Source organism: Sciurus carolinensis, chromosome 6, assembly GCF_902686445.1.
Source record: "Sciurus carolinensis chromosome 6, mSciCar1.2, whole genome shotgun sequence".
In the NCBI taxonomy this organism is placed as follows: Eukaryota; Metazoa; Chordata; class Mammalia; order Rodentia; family Sciuridae; genus Sciurus; species Sciurus carolinensis.
The window spans coordinates 135,140,447-135,157,774 of NC_062218.1; the positions used below are offsets into that span (position 1 = coordinate 135,140,447).

Genomic DNA, 17,328 nt, shown 5'->3' on the forward strand with positions numbered 1-17,328 from the left:
ATGAATTTAAACAATCAGACTTCAGTCACAGAGTTCCTCCTCCTGGGACTGTCTGGGAAGTCACAGCAGGAAGAGGTTCTCTGTGGGCTGTTCTTGGGGATGTACCTGGTCACCATCACTGGGAACCTTCTCATCATCTTCGCCATCAGCTGTGACCCTCATCTCCATACGCCCATGTACTTCTTCCTGGCCAGCCTCTCCACTGTTGACATCTGCACTTCATCAGTCACAATCCCCAAGATGCTGGTGAACCACATAGTGGGAAGCAAGTCCATCTCCTACAGGGAATGCATGTCCCAGATCTACTTCTTCATCACTTTCAGCAACATGGATGGGTTCCTCCTGAGTGTGATGGCCTATGACCGTTATGTAGCCATCTGTTGTCCACTCCACTACACCTTGATCATGAGGCCCAGACTCTGTGTCCTGCTGGTGGCTGCATCTGGGCTCATTACCAACCTGCATGCTCTCCTACACACTCTTCTCATGGCTCAACTCACCTTTTGTTCCAACAATGCTGTGCACCACTTCTTCTGTGACCCCTACCCTATTCTCAAGCTTGCTTGTTCTGATACCTTCATCAATCACCTGATGGTCTTCACTGAGGGTGCACTGATATTTCTGACACCATTTATATGTATCATTGTTTCATATGCTTACATCTTCTCTAATGTACTAAAGTTGCCAACTGCAAGAGGGATAAGGAAAGCCCTGTCCACCTGTGGGTCCCACCTCACTGTGGTCTCCCTCTTCTATGGGGCAATCCTGGGGGTCTATATGCACCCTTCATCCTCCTACTCAGTTCAGGATACTGTGGCCACCGTCATCTTCACGGTGGTGACACCCATGGTCAATCCCTTCATCTATAGCCTGAGGAATCGTGACATGAAAGGAGCCCTAAGGAAGCTAATTCTGAGGTCCTAGAAGTAGAACATTTTAGAGCCAAAACACCTGTTGGACATCATGTATTTTTTGTCATTTTATAAGCAGAGAAATAAGGTCACATAGGTGCAAAACCCACCCATGACCATTCCTGTAATTAGAGATATGTGATCATGGTCATACTTTTCCATTTGAGGCAAACAGGTGCTCATAGTCATAAAACAAGTAAGTTGTTATGTATAGAAAGAGCAGTCCTATGGTATTCATTTTACATACAAGAAAAACTGAGGATGAGAAATATTTGGATTTCTGTGTTTGGATGACTCCAGCAATTCTCTAAGACACTGGCCAGCACTGGCCAGCACAATGACCCAGGAATTTCAGATGACTTTAGAACCAACCCTCCTCAGTCAACTGCCCTCTCTGGTCTCATATGAGGAGACTTTACAGAAATCTTGGTTGCTGACTCATAGTAAAGGCCCAAGACTCAGAAGATCTTGATTATAGAACGGTACTAACATCCACCATCAGGTTATTTGCTCCTTGTCATGTTAGGTAATTCTTCCTCTGCCCCAAGTCTGACTCTCTCGCCCTACCTCAGAACACTACCCTTTGCCTACCTTCCAACAAACTTTCTGCTATTTTATTACACAGCATGGTGTACTGTTCACAGCCCAATTGTGCCAAGAGACCAAAGTAGTTGCCTGGAGATGGCATGTGAGACATAAGGTTTATTAAAAACTGTTTAAGGGAATATCTACAGTGGTGAAGGGAACAGATAGCACCTCCATCCCTCATAGTACTTCACCAAGTAGTGCCTCACGTCTCATGATGCTTTGTGTGGTGGCAACCAGCTGGATAAACATTTATCCTCTCCACAGTGCTGTGTTGTAACCACAGGAAGAAGGATTTTATAGGTTAAGTTAGCTTTGTCCCATTTGTATGACCAGCATTCCAAGGGACTTAGCATACATTCAAGAGAGCAATATCTACAAAAACACTATGTTGTCCTCACTTCCTGAATGTAGGCCAGATATTCAGTGCCCTGCAAGGTAATACTGACCTAGACATTCCAACCCAGGCTGGCCCTCATTGTTCCCTTGACTTGGCTGAAATCCTGGGAATGGAAAGGGGCATTTCAAGTACATGGTGTTTCACATTCCTTTTCTAAAATGATGACACAATGGGTAAGTGGGGTTCTTATTCTCCTAAATAATCATGTGTTGAAGAATTACTAATGATATGTTAGGTAATTCTAATGGGTAAAGGAAACCAAAATATGTATCCCTAACATGAGGATTTTCAGCTGAAGACGGTTAAAAAAGAGGAGCTCCCTCTGTCTTTCCCTCTGTTTGCCTGATGGCAGGACAAATATTCACAAGGACAACAGGTCTTTCTAGACTTCCCTGCTCCCACCAAGCTCCAAAGCTAAAGATATAAATCTGATATTACTGGTGAAGCTGTTTATCAACTAAGAGCCAGGACTAGGAGATGCCAGAGAAATCTGGGAGCAGACACTGCAACCTTCCCAATGTTTTCCAACCTGGAAGCCAGAAACATTTGATCCTTTATCTTGTCACCCTCCGATTTATTGTTTTTCCAAACCATTGCCTTAAGAGACAGTTACTTTCCTGGGAGAGTTGTTTCTCTTCTGTGTGACACACATGGTGTGTGTTTTTAAACTTGCTTTTCTAATTTCCCCTCATTGATCCACCTTCTGTTAAAAGGAATCAATCCCAGCTAAGAATCTATGAGGGTTAGGAAAAGAAATTATGTTTTTCTCACCTTCATGAGACATTGGGATATTCCCAGATATCAAAATTCAGAGCAGTAAAGTGCACAATCTAGGGACCTTGAGAACTGACAAAGTTACTCCAGAATGTGGAAATATTTCACTGAATTCTGGGTCCCAACCAGGAAATAAGGTAGAATGGAAGAAACCCTAGTTTGGAATATAGGTTTTATGCCTCAGTCTCTCTCTTCCTCAAGTTGCAGTCAAAATGGGTGTGAGGAGGTGGATGGAGATAGACTATGAACATATCAAAATGTTCAGAGAAACAGCAAAAGTGTCCCACCACCACAAATTCATTGTAGAAAGTCGTCATTCACTGTACAGAAAGGTGTGCCTGAAAGGGGTAAAGAATATCCTACGAGGTCAGTAGCAGGGTGTGAGAAGGAAAGGAAAGGCCTCTGTCTAGCTTGGATTGCCCATGGTGATCCTGCACTGGTAAATTCTGCATGAACCTCACATTTGTCACCATCTGATGGCTGGGGACCACTTTCCACTGCATCTTCACTGACACCTTGCTGCTTTTCTCATGGACCAGTATGTGGGGTAGTGCAGGGGGAAGGAAAGCTTACTCCAGGGACCCAGGTGGAATCAGCCCTGGTTATGGTGCTGTCATGTGAGGTGCTCACAGGACATGAACTGCCATAAATTAGAGAAAAGCATAATAAGGGCTCTGTAATGCCTTCTCTGCCTAGAAGCAGATGCCATTCCAGGCTTGCAGAGTGCTCTCCTGGGTCAGCCAGGAAATCAGATTGTATCTGGTGATTTTCCCTCCAGGGTCTGAGTTAGCAGAGACCAGGTCTGTGCCAGGAGTCTGCTTGGACTCCTGGCAGCCACCATACTCTCTTCCCCCACAGGCTGTTGCCACCTAGCTCAAATTAGCCATTTGAGGCCAACTCTTTGCAAGGTAATTAAATCAATTTGGGGGAAAAGTTTAACTTCAGTTCAGTGAATCTTGAAATACAAGGTCATCCCTCATGCCTGTTCAGTGCTTCAGATACTGCTCTCCCCAGATGGACCAGGGACTTTCTTATGCCATGACCAATGGAGATATTTTAAAGTTTGTGAAATCACTCCACTTCAACTTGTCCTTCAGATTTCCACTCTAAGTCTAAGCTCAGGTTGACTCCCAAAAGAACCTGGTAATGAATGTTACTTATGAGCTGAAGAAACCCTTCCTGTTCTTTACTGGTTATTGCACCCATTTAGAGATTGTTGTTGATCTCCTGTGTTATTGTCTCCCTTCTTCAAGGCAGAACCTAAGCTATCTAGTACTTTATCTCTCACAAAGTCAGTGATCCTTTAGCAAATGACTTGGTTGTGGACATTGACGTTTTGCCACATGGACATTGAAAACTGGCTCTATCCAATTGTCAAGTCCTAAGTACTAATAAATCTGGCCCTCTCAACTAATTTTTGGTATATGAGTCTCAGAGCACTGTCAAGTCTATTTTTAAGTAGGCCATGTATTATTTGCCCTGAACTTCATGCCTCTTGTGTTTCTGGTCAAAATTGCTGGTTTGGGCTCATGGAAAAAAAATAGCTGACTTTATTTATGAAACATGGAAAACAAGATGAGCCAGGAGTATCTTGGAGTGTAAGAAATTTTGAAGCGACCCTCCCCCCCAAAAAAAAAGAAAAAGGAAGAAACAAAAATGAGAAATAAGAGCATACTGAAGAGACACAGCAGCCAAGATGGAAGAGTTTCAAATAATCAAAGCTGGAACAATTTAAAAAACAGAGTATTACAGGTTGAGCATCACTAATCTGGAAATCCCTAATCCAAAATTCTCCACAGACCAAAACTTTTCAGTGTGACATGACCTCATGGAGTTGCAGTCAAAACACAGGCTCACTAAAAATAGTGTATGAAATTACCTTCAGGGTATGTGTATAAGAAACATAAATTTCATGTTTATGTTTATAATATGAACATTAATTCATGTTCATGAAACATGAATTTCATGTTTTAACCTGGGTCCCATCTCTGAGGTATCTCATTATGTATGTGTAAATATTCCAAAATCCAAAAAATCTGAAACACTCTGGTCCCTAGCTTTTCAGATAAGGAACATCTTCCAATGCTGGATGTATAAAAATAAATGTAAATAAATCCATACTGATAAAAACAAGTGATTGGATAAGGAAATAAATTGGAACGAAGAAACAAACTTTCCTTTTGGAATATTTCCAGGTAATGTATGTAAACACTTTCCCCACCTCCACTCACACCTACCAAAATGTGAAGTTTAACCCTCTGCTACCCCCTTGAGAGTGGGCTGGACCTGGTGACTTTCTGCCAAAAACAGAAAGGGAAAAATAATCTTTGCAGTGTAGAAACTTGATAAATATTCATTAGTATGGTTCTCTCATTAGTGATATTTCATGTTGGTATTACATATCCCTGATAGAATGTAAAAAGGACACTTCACTTCTGTGGAATTCTTCCCCAAGAGCCATCATGGTAACCATGAAGAAGTCAGAGATCCCCAAATAGAAAGACATCATACAAAATACCTGGCAAAGAGTTAATAACATGAGAAATAAGAGAAGATACATTTGCATAAAATTATAAATAATCTAGGGTGATCTGAAGTATGAAAGAGGATGTGTATAGGCTGTTTACAAGTATACATCATTTTATAGAAGGCACTTGAGCATCTGAATATTGCAGTATCTGCAGAGGCTCTTGGAACCAGTCCCCTGTGGAAACTGAGGGACAATTGTAAGGCTGACATTGTAATGATTTCAGATGGGATGGCACACAGTGCTCAGTGGCCAACCTTGGAATGAGCTGGGATGTGTGATCATAAAATGAAGAAAATTATTCCCAGAATGTACCATGGCCACTAAATCAACTGAAAGAATCTTATTCTGACTCTTTTCTGGAAGCAAGACCTGCATCGCCCAACAGGCTGTTCCCCAGAAATGAAGAGAATGTGGCAGACATTGGTTGGAGGAGTCTCGTGATAACCTGCCACTATAAAACTGGTCTTAGACATCACCATTAAGTCCTCTGGGTTAAAAAGAGACACAAATGCAAAAACAAAGAAGTTTCTGCTCACTTCTCCCAAGCTCCTTCCCACCCAGTAAAGTTGGATGAAGGGGGCTGCTTCCCACACCAGGCACAGGAAGCCCTGCTATGGCAGCTGCAGAACAGTAGCAGGAAAGGCTGAGTCTGTCTGACTGGGCATATTGCCAAACTGCTTCTGAACAACATGCTTCTTGCTACCCAGAGAGGAAGGCTGTCATGACATCTTGGCATATTTCGTTTCATTAACGGGTAAATCTCAGTCTGTCTCAGAAGTAGAACAACCTTCCTGCCTTTCTAAGAACAGCATAAGAGATTTTTTTTTTTTTTTTTTTTTTTTTTTTTTTTTTTTGGTGGTGCTGGGGATTGAACCCAGGGCCTTGTGCTTGTGAGGCAAGTACTCTACCAACTGAGCTATATCCCCAGCCCACATAGGAGATTCTTAACACTTGAATTTCAGGCTCTGGTCGATAGAGACCCTGATACCTCCCTAAGTATAGTCACAGATTTAATGATAATATCAGCAAAAATCGCATCTGGTCCCAAAGAGGCTAGGAAGGTATGTTCTGACCCCAATAAAGAACAAGGGAATTGGGACTCCTAATCCCAAATAGCAGCCAAGCATGGGCCACTGTCATTACCTGCCCCATCTACCCCATCACGTGTCAGTTAATTGTCCATCTTTTACCATTCCAACCACTCCAAATATACATATTCTGAATAATTGGGTGATAAATTAGGTCTGCTCCAAGTTGGGATCTGGATTCTTCCTAGGCTCTTGATGAGCCTAGAAAATATTTAGAGAGGACATGGTCAGCCCTCCACAGCAAATGTGGATCTACAGAGACAGACATCTCAGCAGGGGGATTGAACTTTCCTTTAAAATTCTCAACAGGAATCCTGCAGCGCCTGCGCGTCGGGAGGCGTTGTTCAGGACCTGCCGCTGGCTGGCTGCCCGGTGCCCCAGCGCACGCCTGCAGCACCCATCCTAAGCGAGATGAGCTCGCACTTGGTGGTGCTCTGAGCCTGGTGGGACTGCTGCGTGGCCTGAGCCAGGTCCTGCGCAAGGCAGAGGCCGGGGGCGCGGCCTAGTCTCTATTGCCTGCCCGGGCCGCGCAGACTGGCCAAGCGGCTACAGCCACTGTCCCAGGTGGCCTATATGGGTGATGCCCGGCGGAGGCTAGAGAGGGTCGGGTGGCTTCACGAAAGCGCAGGAAACAAGAGGCCGAGTGGGAGGCCGAGGCCGCACTGGCAGCGGAACGCGAGCAGGAGATTGACCACTGGCGGGTCAAAAGCGTACAGGAGGTGAAGGAGAGGAATCGGGGACAGGAACTTGAGGCTGCTGCTGATGGTGTCCTGTCTGAAATGAGGAAAAATCAAGCAGACACCAAAATAATATTGGACATGTTTAGAGCTTTGGAGAAACTTAGGCAAGAGGCTGCAGCAAGAAAAGCGCTCTGTCCTCCAGCCTCAGCAGATGACACTCTTGAGCACCATCTTCAGCGAGGGTGAAAACTCATTTTAAAATCGCTCTCAATTGTATGAAGTTAAAGAGAGCCTTTTGAGTTATGTTGGAAGGAGAACAAGAGCAAGAGAGGAAAAGATAATTGGAAAAGAAACAGAAAAGAGAAAGAAAAAATTTTACTTCGGAAACATGAAAATGCCAAGTGGGGATCCAGACGAGTTCCCACTTGGCTCACCTCCTGTAGCCTTTCCGACAGTGTAACCTCCAAGCACAGCACTCGCTGCCAGTACTCACCCAGATAAGGCATGATTGGGATCAGAACTTGGTGCCATCCAATCACCCCAAAGGCAACTCCGTTCCCCAAGGATGGGCCCTTCCCCTGCCGCCCAGCAACATCGGGGAAACCTCCATTGAGCTGCATTAGGAAAGCTGCTCCAGGAGTGTGGTCCAGAGAACTCTCTTTCCAGCTCTAAGTATTAGTGATGCTGCCATCTTGTGCTGTAGACTAAACCACAACTGTTTTTTGTTTTTTGTTTTGTTTTGTTTTTACCTATAATATGATTTTATTTACGTGAAATTCTCCATAGCCAAAGTTAATTTAAAGTGACAGTAAGCAGATTGACTGAGGGGACTGAGTGCAAAGAGGCTTAAGGGAACTTCCTAAACAGATGGGGTTTGCATTTACAAGGTTATATACCTTTATCATAACTCAAGAAGCTAAACACTTAAAATGAATGTATTTTATTAATTTCTAAGTTATATTTTAATAAAGTTGATATTTAAAACTTGAGCGAAAGACTTGAATAAATACTTCACAAAACAACATATTGAGGGGCTGGAGTTGTGGCTCAGTGGTAGAGCACTTGCCTGGCATGTTTGAGGCCCTGGGTTTGATCCTCAGTACCACATATAAATAAAAAAATAAAATAAAACATCTATTGACAACTAAAAAATATTTTACAAAAAGAACATATCCAAATGACAAATAAACTTATGCACAGATGTTCAACATCACTAGTAATCAAAGGAATGCTAATGTAAAGAAAGAACACGATGCCACTACATACTGTTCAGAATGAGTAAATTAATATTGATAATACTAAGTATTGGTAAGAATGTAGAATAACCAAAACTTTCATACATTGCTGGTAGGAGTGTACATGAGTTAAATGATTTTGGAAAATAGGTTTGGCATTATCTACTGAAGTTGGTTTATAATGTGAGCCTGCAAATGAAACCTAACTAGTTTGTGGCAGACACTTCTGGTACTTCCACAGTCCCTTAGCCCATCTCTGATTTCAGTTGAAGCTATGGTGGACAGTTCCAGCTCTCCGCATATTGTTACTGTGTCACTTCATATCTTTCTTTACTCTGCTTGGGACTTTCTTTGGTATATGTGGTAACTTGCTAGAGAGACCTTGAAGCAAAGCCATAAAGTCCAGGGTAATCAACAACCCCGGGGACAACCCTCACCCAATCAGGAATGGAAGCCAGTAGATAAAAGAGTGCTCGTCTTTCAGGTGGTCTGTTCTGGGAGGCATTCTGCAAGCTTCTCTGAGGTTCTGACAGAAGTAATCTCCATTGGCTTTGCCTTTTCCTCTCTCTCATTCCAATGTCTTGGGATCACCTCCTAAGTTGACAAAATGCTTTTGAGTATTTATCTCAGGTTCTGCTTTCTGGGAAACCCAAATTTAGGTAACTGGTACCAGAAAAGAACTTGGATGGGATGCTGGAACTGAATCAATCATTATCAAATGGTAACAAAGACTCCCTTGTTGATAATAAGCTGAATAGTGATAACCTCTTACTTACTGTACAATCATAATGGCTAAAGCTCTTTACATGTTGGTAGACTGAAGTATAAGTGGGAGGAATATATCATATTATCTTCGTCCTTTGGTTTTTTGAGACTGGCTTATCTCACTTAGCATGATATTCTCTAATTTCATCCATTTGCCTGCAAATACCATAATTTTATTATTCTTTATAGCTGAGTAATATTCCATTGTATATACCACAGTTTCTTTATCCATTCATCAATTGAAGGACATCTAGGTTGGTTCCACAATCTGGCTATGGTGAATTGAGCAGCTATGAACATTGATGTGGCTGTATCTCTGTAGTATGCTGATTTTAAGTGCTTTGGGTATAGGCCAAGGAGTGGGATAGCTGGGTCAAATGGTGGGTCCATTCCAGGTTTTCTAAGGAATCTCCACACTGCTTTCCAGAGTGGCTGCACTAATTTGCAGCCCCACCAGCAATGTATGAGTGTACCTTTTTCCCCACATCCTCTCCAACACCTATTGTTGCTTGTATTCTTGATAATTGCCATTCTTATTGGGGTGAGATGGAATCTTAGTGTAGTTTTGATTTGCATTTCTCTTATTACTAAAGATGGTGAACATTTTTTCATGTTTGTAGATTGCTTCTAGATCTTCTTCTGTGAAGTGTCTTCATTTCCTTAGCCCATTTGTTGATTGGATTATTTGTATTCTTCATGTAGAGTTTTTTGAGTTCTCTATATATTCTGGAAATTAGTGCTCTATCTGAAGTATGAGTGGCAAAGATATTCTCCCACTCTGTAGGCTCTCTCTTCGCATTGCTGATGGTTTCCTTTGCTGAGAGAAAGCTATTTAGTTTGAATCTATCCCAGTTGTTGATTCTTGCTTTTATTTCTTGTGCTACAGGAGTCCCGTTAAGGAAGTCTGATCCTAAGTCAACAAGTTGAAGATTTGGACGTACTTTTTCTTCTATAAGATGCGAGGGTCTCAGGTTTGATGTCAAGGTCATTGATCCATTTTGAGTTGATGTTTGTGCAGGGTGAGAGATAGGGGTTTATTTTCATTCTGTTGCATATGGATTTCCAGTTTTCCCAGCACCGTTTGTAAACCACAACTGTTAACTCCCTGTGTCATTGCCCTAGCCTGAAGTTATGTTTTCTTATACACTCTGTCCTGGCAAGATATGCCATATTAATCAGGAGATTAATATGGTTCTCTTGGAAAGGACCTAGGTGAACTGAGGTTATTAACATAGTCAGTGACCTTGGGTCACCAAATTTGCCTGTTTTGAAGGGCTTGGTCCAGAATGACTTACTAATGTAATCTAGTTTCCTTGTATGTTGGTGGGTAAGTATACTCAATACATTTAAATACTCAGAACACATGTGTGCTGGGTGGATTTAGCAGCAATAACTGAGTGTAAAGGCAAGGTTGATGCAAAAACCTTCTTACCTTCCTATCCAGAGAACCCTAACTCCCTGGAGTAAAGGTCAAAAGTTTGATCTTCAGCTTTCTTAATCCTAGTTTTGGTGCAGTTTAGTAGTCATGCAGAGAACTCAGAAAATCTGAACAGTACTCATACTCAAATGGGATCTTGTTTTAGTGGACAATGACTGTATTTTCCACGTTTTCCATTCTAATGAAACCATCTGGTTTTTGAAGTTCCTAGGGATCTAGTTGTCCAGAAACTCCCAGGAAAAAAAAATTCTTTATGGGGTGAGGGTGTTAATCTCATTTGGTCACTTTGTAGGAGCTGGTTTAGCTGAGGAATTTTCTTAGGAACTCAGGCTTCCCAAAACATCCATGGAGTCATAGTTGGGGGGAAAAGGGATTGAAAATGACAACATTTATTTTTATATTCATTAATAAATGCTCTTCTGCTTAGAGATGATCTGTCATGTAACATGTCAGTTTTTTGTTTTGGTTTATTTGGATTTTTGCCAATTTTGTTATTTAATTTTTGAAAAACTAAATAAATACCATTTTTATCTTTTAAAAAATTGCCAAAAGGAAAAACTTCTATCCTTGTCCTATAACATGAACACTAATAATCCCTTTTTTTCTTCTCTAGTCCCCAGGGAGTTGATTCATTTGTGACCTGCAGAACAAATCCCCTTGTGGATTGCCAGTAATAGGGAGCTTTGGGGGCTCACTCTGGTGGAGAACATAAAATCCAAACATATATGGAAACAGTGTCACAGTCCAGAGAATAAGAAGATGGACTGTGCTGCACAGGACCCCAGGTATTGTCCCCACACCACAGAGCAGTGAGAAAAGCAGGGGAGGCTACCAGTGGATCTGAAACCATAAGATCCTTTTCCCAAACTTACTAACTTTTGCCTTGATTACCCATGGAGTGCAATCACTTGCTATCCTACCCAGTGCCACATAAGTTAAATCAGGTAATGCTTGGGGAAAATCTTTACAGATTTTAATCAACTTTATTTTCATCAACTAAATACTTTGGGATATTATTCAGTCATGGCCTGAGAGTAACATGCTTCATCAATTAACTCCATGAGGAACAGGAAGTTCAAATTTGATCACACCAGTATTGGTTATAGTAGTACTATTATATCCAACCTTACCCAGGTAACTGCAGATCCTGTGTCACCAAAGTCCCCAAAGCAGGATCTCATCTTTCACACAATGACTGGGTCAAGTTTGCTTCAAACCTCTTGAGGGCCTGAAATAAGACTCAGGGTCATCCTGAGTCCCCAGTCTATGGCCTTTTTGAATAACAGAGTGCACAAAGAAACAGGTTGTTTTGGGGACAAGTGGGTGTCCATCACTGATGGTGACCACGCAGTGGGAATATCATCACTTCCAGAGATGCTCCTGCCAGGGTTCTCCATGCATGCCAGGTGGAACCACTCATCTTACCTACCACAGCCCCTGCCAAAGCTCTGCTCCAGGTGGGGCAATCATGGAATCTCTAGTCATCTTCCAGAAGGAAGAAATGAAGGCTTCAGTGCCAGAATCCAGGGGAAGGAATTAAGATCAGCTCAGCCGGGTAAGACCAGGGGAAGCTGGAATGGGAATGTTGCTTGGTGACTGACACCACCAGGCTCACACCTGATATCACACCCACTTCCAGGTGAAGACTCTTCTCAGTGTGAGGAGGGTCTGGTATTGGAGGCTGCATTGTGTCAATATTCTGCACAATATCTGATGTGCTCCAGAATAAAAGGAATAACAGCCCCACCACTTCCATTACCCTCTAACTTACATTTTATCAGGACAGCCAGACACTCTTGTTCCATTGGATACAACAGGAAACTGAAAGGAGCAATTTGCTCCAGAATCAAATCTGTTTCTAGACTAAACATGATGCAGGGTAGCATTAGGAGCATTAACCTCCCCTGGTCTTTTCTGTCTCAACTTCCCTGTCAGCAGCAGAGTGCAGATGTTGAAATAGGAACAAAAGAGGGGCCTTTCAAAGTATAAAGTCATGCTCAAACAGAAAGAGCATTTGATATTTACATTTGAGATTATTAAACAACACACAACACAATATGAACTTTTAAGAGAAAACATTTTGAACACATTTCATTGTCTTACATTCTCCACAGTGTCTTTCCTCACAAGCCAGGCACCATGCTCCAGCAAGACTCCTCATGGATTTCCAACATGTCTCAATTTTGTTGGCTTCTCCCTGACTTTGAATATGTCCATTGTGAGTCCGATAAGTACTTTATACAATGCATTCGTATCATAAGAGGGCAGTTTGGTCTGTGTTTGCTAATGGCTGGTTTGCCCTCCCTCTAGTCTATAGTGGTCACAGGTCCTGGGTTACATGGAGGTCACAGAAGTCATCCTCCTCAAAGTTATAGTTAAGGAAATGCCTGTGGATAGACAGGTGACCTTGGGCTTCCCCACATTGACATTGACTCAGCACAGCCACCACTATACTCCACAGTAAGACCTACATTTCATGCTTCAAGTGCCAATTTAATATCTTAAGTGTACTCCTTCACCATACCCAAACATTTCTGATGAAATACTGTGGCTGCATTTTATACTGATAGATTCTGGTGTGCAATAGCTTTGGGAAAGTTCATTCTTTCATTTAACTAATGCCTTCAACATCTACCATTGCTGGGTATTGTTTTGAGCACTGGGGACATAACAGTGAATGGGACAAGTGTGCTCCTCTTCTCAGGAGCACACAGCTTCATGAGGAAGACACTCCATAATGAGTCAATAAATGAGAAAACCTTACACAGAGATACATGCTAGATATACAATAAAGCAAATCACATGAGATTTATAAGAGGCAGGTCTATTTAGATTTTCACAGACCAAGGAAGTGTGTCTGAAGAAGTGCTATTTAAGTGGAGACAGAGATGACAAGATGAAGGCACAGGCAGAGAGAATGCCAGGCCAGGAACATATCCAGTGCAAAGACCCTGAGGCTGGAAGGGGTTGAAATGCCATGTGCCTGGCAGGAGGTACAGTCCAAGAAGTTAGTGGGAATCAGGTCAGGAAGTGAGAGACTGGGAGGCTGGAGTTTAGACTGAGTGTGATGAGCCCCTTTTGGGGAGTTTTGCACATGAGGGAGTATATCCCTTTGAATTTTCAAAGGATCATACAAGCTACTGAGAGGAAAGAGGTCAGTTTAACCTGGAAAGGTTTGAAATGACTTCTGCAGCGTCCTGGATGAGAGGTGCTAGTGGCTTGGACCAGGGGAGACAGATGCAATTCTGAGCTTTCTTGAAACCTTGTTATATGCAAGACAAGGGCTGTGTGAGATTTGTTCACTGGGTTTCACATAATGGAATTCTGAAAGTGCAAAACCCTGATTTTGGGGGGAGTTTGGGAGTCACCTTGTACTTTATAGATGCACAGGGAAGGCCAGAGTAGAGAAGAAGCAGTGCCAGATCACATGGCTCATCAGGGGGTTAGGTGAGGCAGAGAACAATGTCTCATTACATTTACTAGTGGCCCAAACCAGAAAAGTCTTGCAGAAATTTGTACAAAGAACTGAGCACCATGGCCCACAGAGTTCCGGTGAGTAAAGCTGCTCCTGACCTTTGTCCATGTGCTAGTCACAGGTCCCATGGTAAGATTTGCAGAATGTTTTCCAGCATTTCACACTACATTCTGCCTACTTAACTGTCAGAGCTTTGAGAACAGGGCTCATCTCCAACTTCCACTGACTCTCCTCACCTCTCAGCTGCTGTGTGATGAGGACATACTGGCTGAATTGAGGTCAAAGATGGGATGGTGATGCTGCATCTAACAACTGACCAGATTGTCCATGCTGCAGCATGATGGCTGAGGGCACAGGCGTTGAATTCAGACCTCATTGGGTTCAAAGTCCTTTGCCAAATCACTGTCAGTGTGATCTTGAGCCAATTCCTTACTCTAAGCCTCACTGCCTCCATCTGAGAAAAGGAGGAAATAAAAGCACTTATTTTATAAGGTAGGAATTAAAAGAACATGCTTGTAAAATCTTTAGATTGTACTCAACAAGCACTCAGTAAAAAGTGGCAATTATTATAGGCAGAACACTGTGCATTTATCTCATTACAAATAAGCTTTGTTCCAATTCCAAGCACACAGCAAGTCCAGGCTCTCCGTGTTGTGTATGCAGCCTATTATCTCCTTGAATTTCAGTAGGATGTTCAGAAGGATGGAGAACGAGACAGGATTCAGTGAGTTCCTCCTGCTTGGCATCACCAGCGACCTAGGGCAGCAACAAGTCCTCTTCTGGCTCTTCCTGTGTATGTACCTGGTCACTGTGGCTGGGAACACACTCATCATCCTGGTCATCCGCTCTGAACCACACCTGCACACTCCTATGTACTTCTTCCTCACCAATCTCTCTTTCGTTGATATCTGCTTCACCACCAATCTGATCCCTAAGCTCCTGGTCAACCATGTGGCAGGAACACGGACCATCTCTTACCCCTACTGTCTGACTCAGATGTACTTCCTCATCTCCTTTGCCAATGTGGACACCTTTCTGCTGGCTGCCATGGCACTGGACCGTTACGTTGCCATCTGCAACCCCCTGCAGTATTACACCATCATTACCCCCCAGCTCTGTGGTAGTCTGGCAGTTCTTGTGTGGGTCTGTTCTGGCTTCATCTCCCTGGTCCACACGCTCCTCATGAGTAGACTGACCTTCTGCTCCTCTACCCGGAAGATCTCACACTTCTACTGTGATGCTTACCTGCTCATGAAGATTGCCTGCTCAGACACACGTGTCAATCAGCATGTGTTCCTGGGAGCCATAGTCCTGTTCATGGCACCCTTTATGCTCATCATGGTCTCTTACATCCGCATAGCCATCGCTGTCCTCCAGATTCCATCTGCCAAAGGGAAGCGCAAGGCATTTTCCACATGTGGCTCCCACTTGTCTGTGGTCACTCTGTTCTACGGGACCGTCCTGGGAGTCTACGTACGACCCCCAGACTCATTCTCAGCCCAGGACACGGTGGCAACCATCATGTACACTGTGGTGACTCCCATGTTGAACCCCTTCATCTATAGCCTGAGGAACAAGGATATGAAGGAGGCTGTGAGAAAACTCCTCATCAGGGATTCAAAATCCTCTTAGTGGTGGTGAGCACTGGGCTGGCATCTGGAGAGGCACAAGAGAGAAAGAAGGAAACAGAACATGACTCTACATCATCTGAACACCCTCCTCCACACACCCATTTGGACTGTTTTTAGAGAAATTAGAAGTAAATATCATTGTGTTTAGAAGAGAGTATTAAAAGAGATACTTGTATCTCTGGGAATCTATTTCAGATGCAGGGTAACAGAAAGGTCCAATTATATTGACTTAAACAAAACCAAGGTTTATTTTTGTCTCCCACAATGACAAGTCCAGAGTGGAAAATCCAAGGCTAGAAATGAGGCTCCCAAGGTCTCTCTTCCACCATCCATAGAGTGATGCTTTTATTCTCATGTTCCCAAGATGGTTGCTGGGGCTTTAACCATCCTATCCTGCCCCAAGTGAAGAGAGGGTAGACAAATTAGGTTTATCATTTCCAAGGGCTTTCCCAGAACAGCTAGTAGGCAGGCCACAATACCCAAGACTCATTTTGCCACATTAACAAATGTGAAGAAGTCCCCTTGTTATTCTTAAAAAGAAGAATAAACCTGTTTCCTGGCATTAACATTTTGGGAGACTTTAATTTTTTTTTTTTTTTTTTTTTTTTTTTGAGGAGGAGGAGATGTCATTTGGGATGTTTTGTTCCTCCACAGGAACATAGTGTGGGAGAAAAGATTCATAATGTTCAAGCTTTGCTCATTATAATACTGATACATGTTGATGTGGAAATAAAGTGCCAAAATACTCTAAATGTAATAAGAGAAGTAATACAGCAATCTAGTAAAGCAAAATATCAAATATTTAAAAGAGGTTTGAAGAACACAGATTTCTAGGCTCAACAGCAAAAATTTTTTTAATTGGCTGCATAAAACTTTGTATTAATCATGCCTTAAACATTGTCAGCCTCTATGATAGGAGAGAGATTACCCCTCCTCTCTACCCCTTAGTTAATTCCATGAGATGGCAAACAACTCAACCAGGAAGGTGCATTTCATATGCAAAGCAACCAATCCAAAAGCCAGACCACCCCATCTCCCCCATCAACCCTGTATATTCTGTATATTCCAATAATTCCCTACTTAAACCATCCCAGGTCTAGTTATTGGCCCACTGGGAACAGTTGCTATGCCCAAGAATTCATTGAAATTATTCAAACCAATCCTGAACCTATTATTCCTTTGCAATCCCTGAACCATTCATAACTGAAAAAAACAACAAACAAACAAATAAACACACATTAAAGGCTCACTCATGTTTTCTTCTTGCTCCCTCTACTTTCTGACCATCCCTGGTGCTTCCCCATGGGGCCCCACCTTGCATGCTAACGCGTCCTGTTGCTAGACATGGGCGAATAGAAACTTCTTCCCTCATGGCAGTCATGTCTGTGTCTGTATGTCTTACCACACAGAACCTTTAAAATCCTAGCATATTTTCTGCACAAATAAAACAAAACAAAACCCAGATTCTTTACAGAAAAAAATAAATAAAGATTTTTAGGAAACGTGCTCTTTTATAATCAATAAAATGAAGTAACTTATCATAAAGCAATTTTAAAATAAAGCAACATAATCAACAACATAAAGCAATTTCAATTCCTTAAAAACACACATATTGAGGGCAGCGCACACAGCCTGGTCAAGGGACATGGCATGGTCCCTTCTACTTTCTTGATACAGAAGGAAGACCCAATGGCAGGAAGAGGGCGCAGCAGGGATGCAGCTTGATGGTGGTAAGGCTTAAAGAAGCAATTCTACAAAGCAAACTAAAACGGAAAGAGTAATGTCATGCAAAATGGTGAAGTGGGGAGTCCGAGGG

General features: G+C 42.6%; 2 protein-coding genes, 1 non-coding gene and 1 pseudogene across 3 annotated transcripts; 3 read left to right on the top strand and 1 right to left on the bottom strand.

Moving 5' to 3' along the window:
- On the top strand, positions 1–924 carry LOC124987311 (olfactory receptor 1361-like). The gene has a single exon (XM_047556489.1). It carries the CDS (start codon positions 1–3, stop codon positions 922–924), a length of 924 nt encoding a protein of 307 aa, XP_047412445.1.
- A 1,958-nt stretch (positions 925–2,882) lies between these two features.
- LOC124986428 (programmed cell death protein 7-like) lies at positions 2,883–7,591 on the top strand (annotated as a pseudogene).
- Positions 6,054–6,126, bottom strand: Trnav-cac (transfer RNA valine (anticodon CAC)). The gene has a single exon. It is a non-coding gene; the product is annotated as a tRNA-Val (tRNA).
- A 6,980-nt stretch (positions 7,592–14,571) lies between the features above and the next one.
- Positions 14,572–15,513, top strand: LOC124986247 (olfactory receptor 1D2-like). Its single transcript, XM_047554656.1, has one exon. It carries the CDS (start codon positions 14,572–14,574, stop codon positions 15,511–15,513), a length of 942 nt encoding a protein of 313 aa, XP_047410612.1.
- Positions 15,514–17,328: the final 1,815 nt, after the last annotated feature.

Excerpts from the sequence above, each read along its gene's own strand:
- LOC124987311 (XM_047556489.1), top strand. The coding sequence starts at position 1 with ATGAATTTAAACAATCAGACTTCAGTCACAGAGTTCCTCCTCCTGGGA.
- LOC124986247 (XM_047554656.1), top strand. The coding sequence starts at position 14,572 with ATGTTCAGAAGGATGGAGAACGAGACAGGATTCAGTGAGTTCCTCCTG.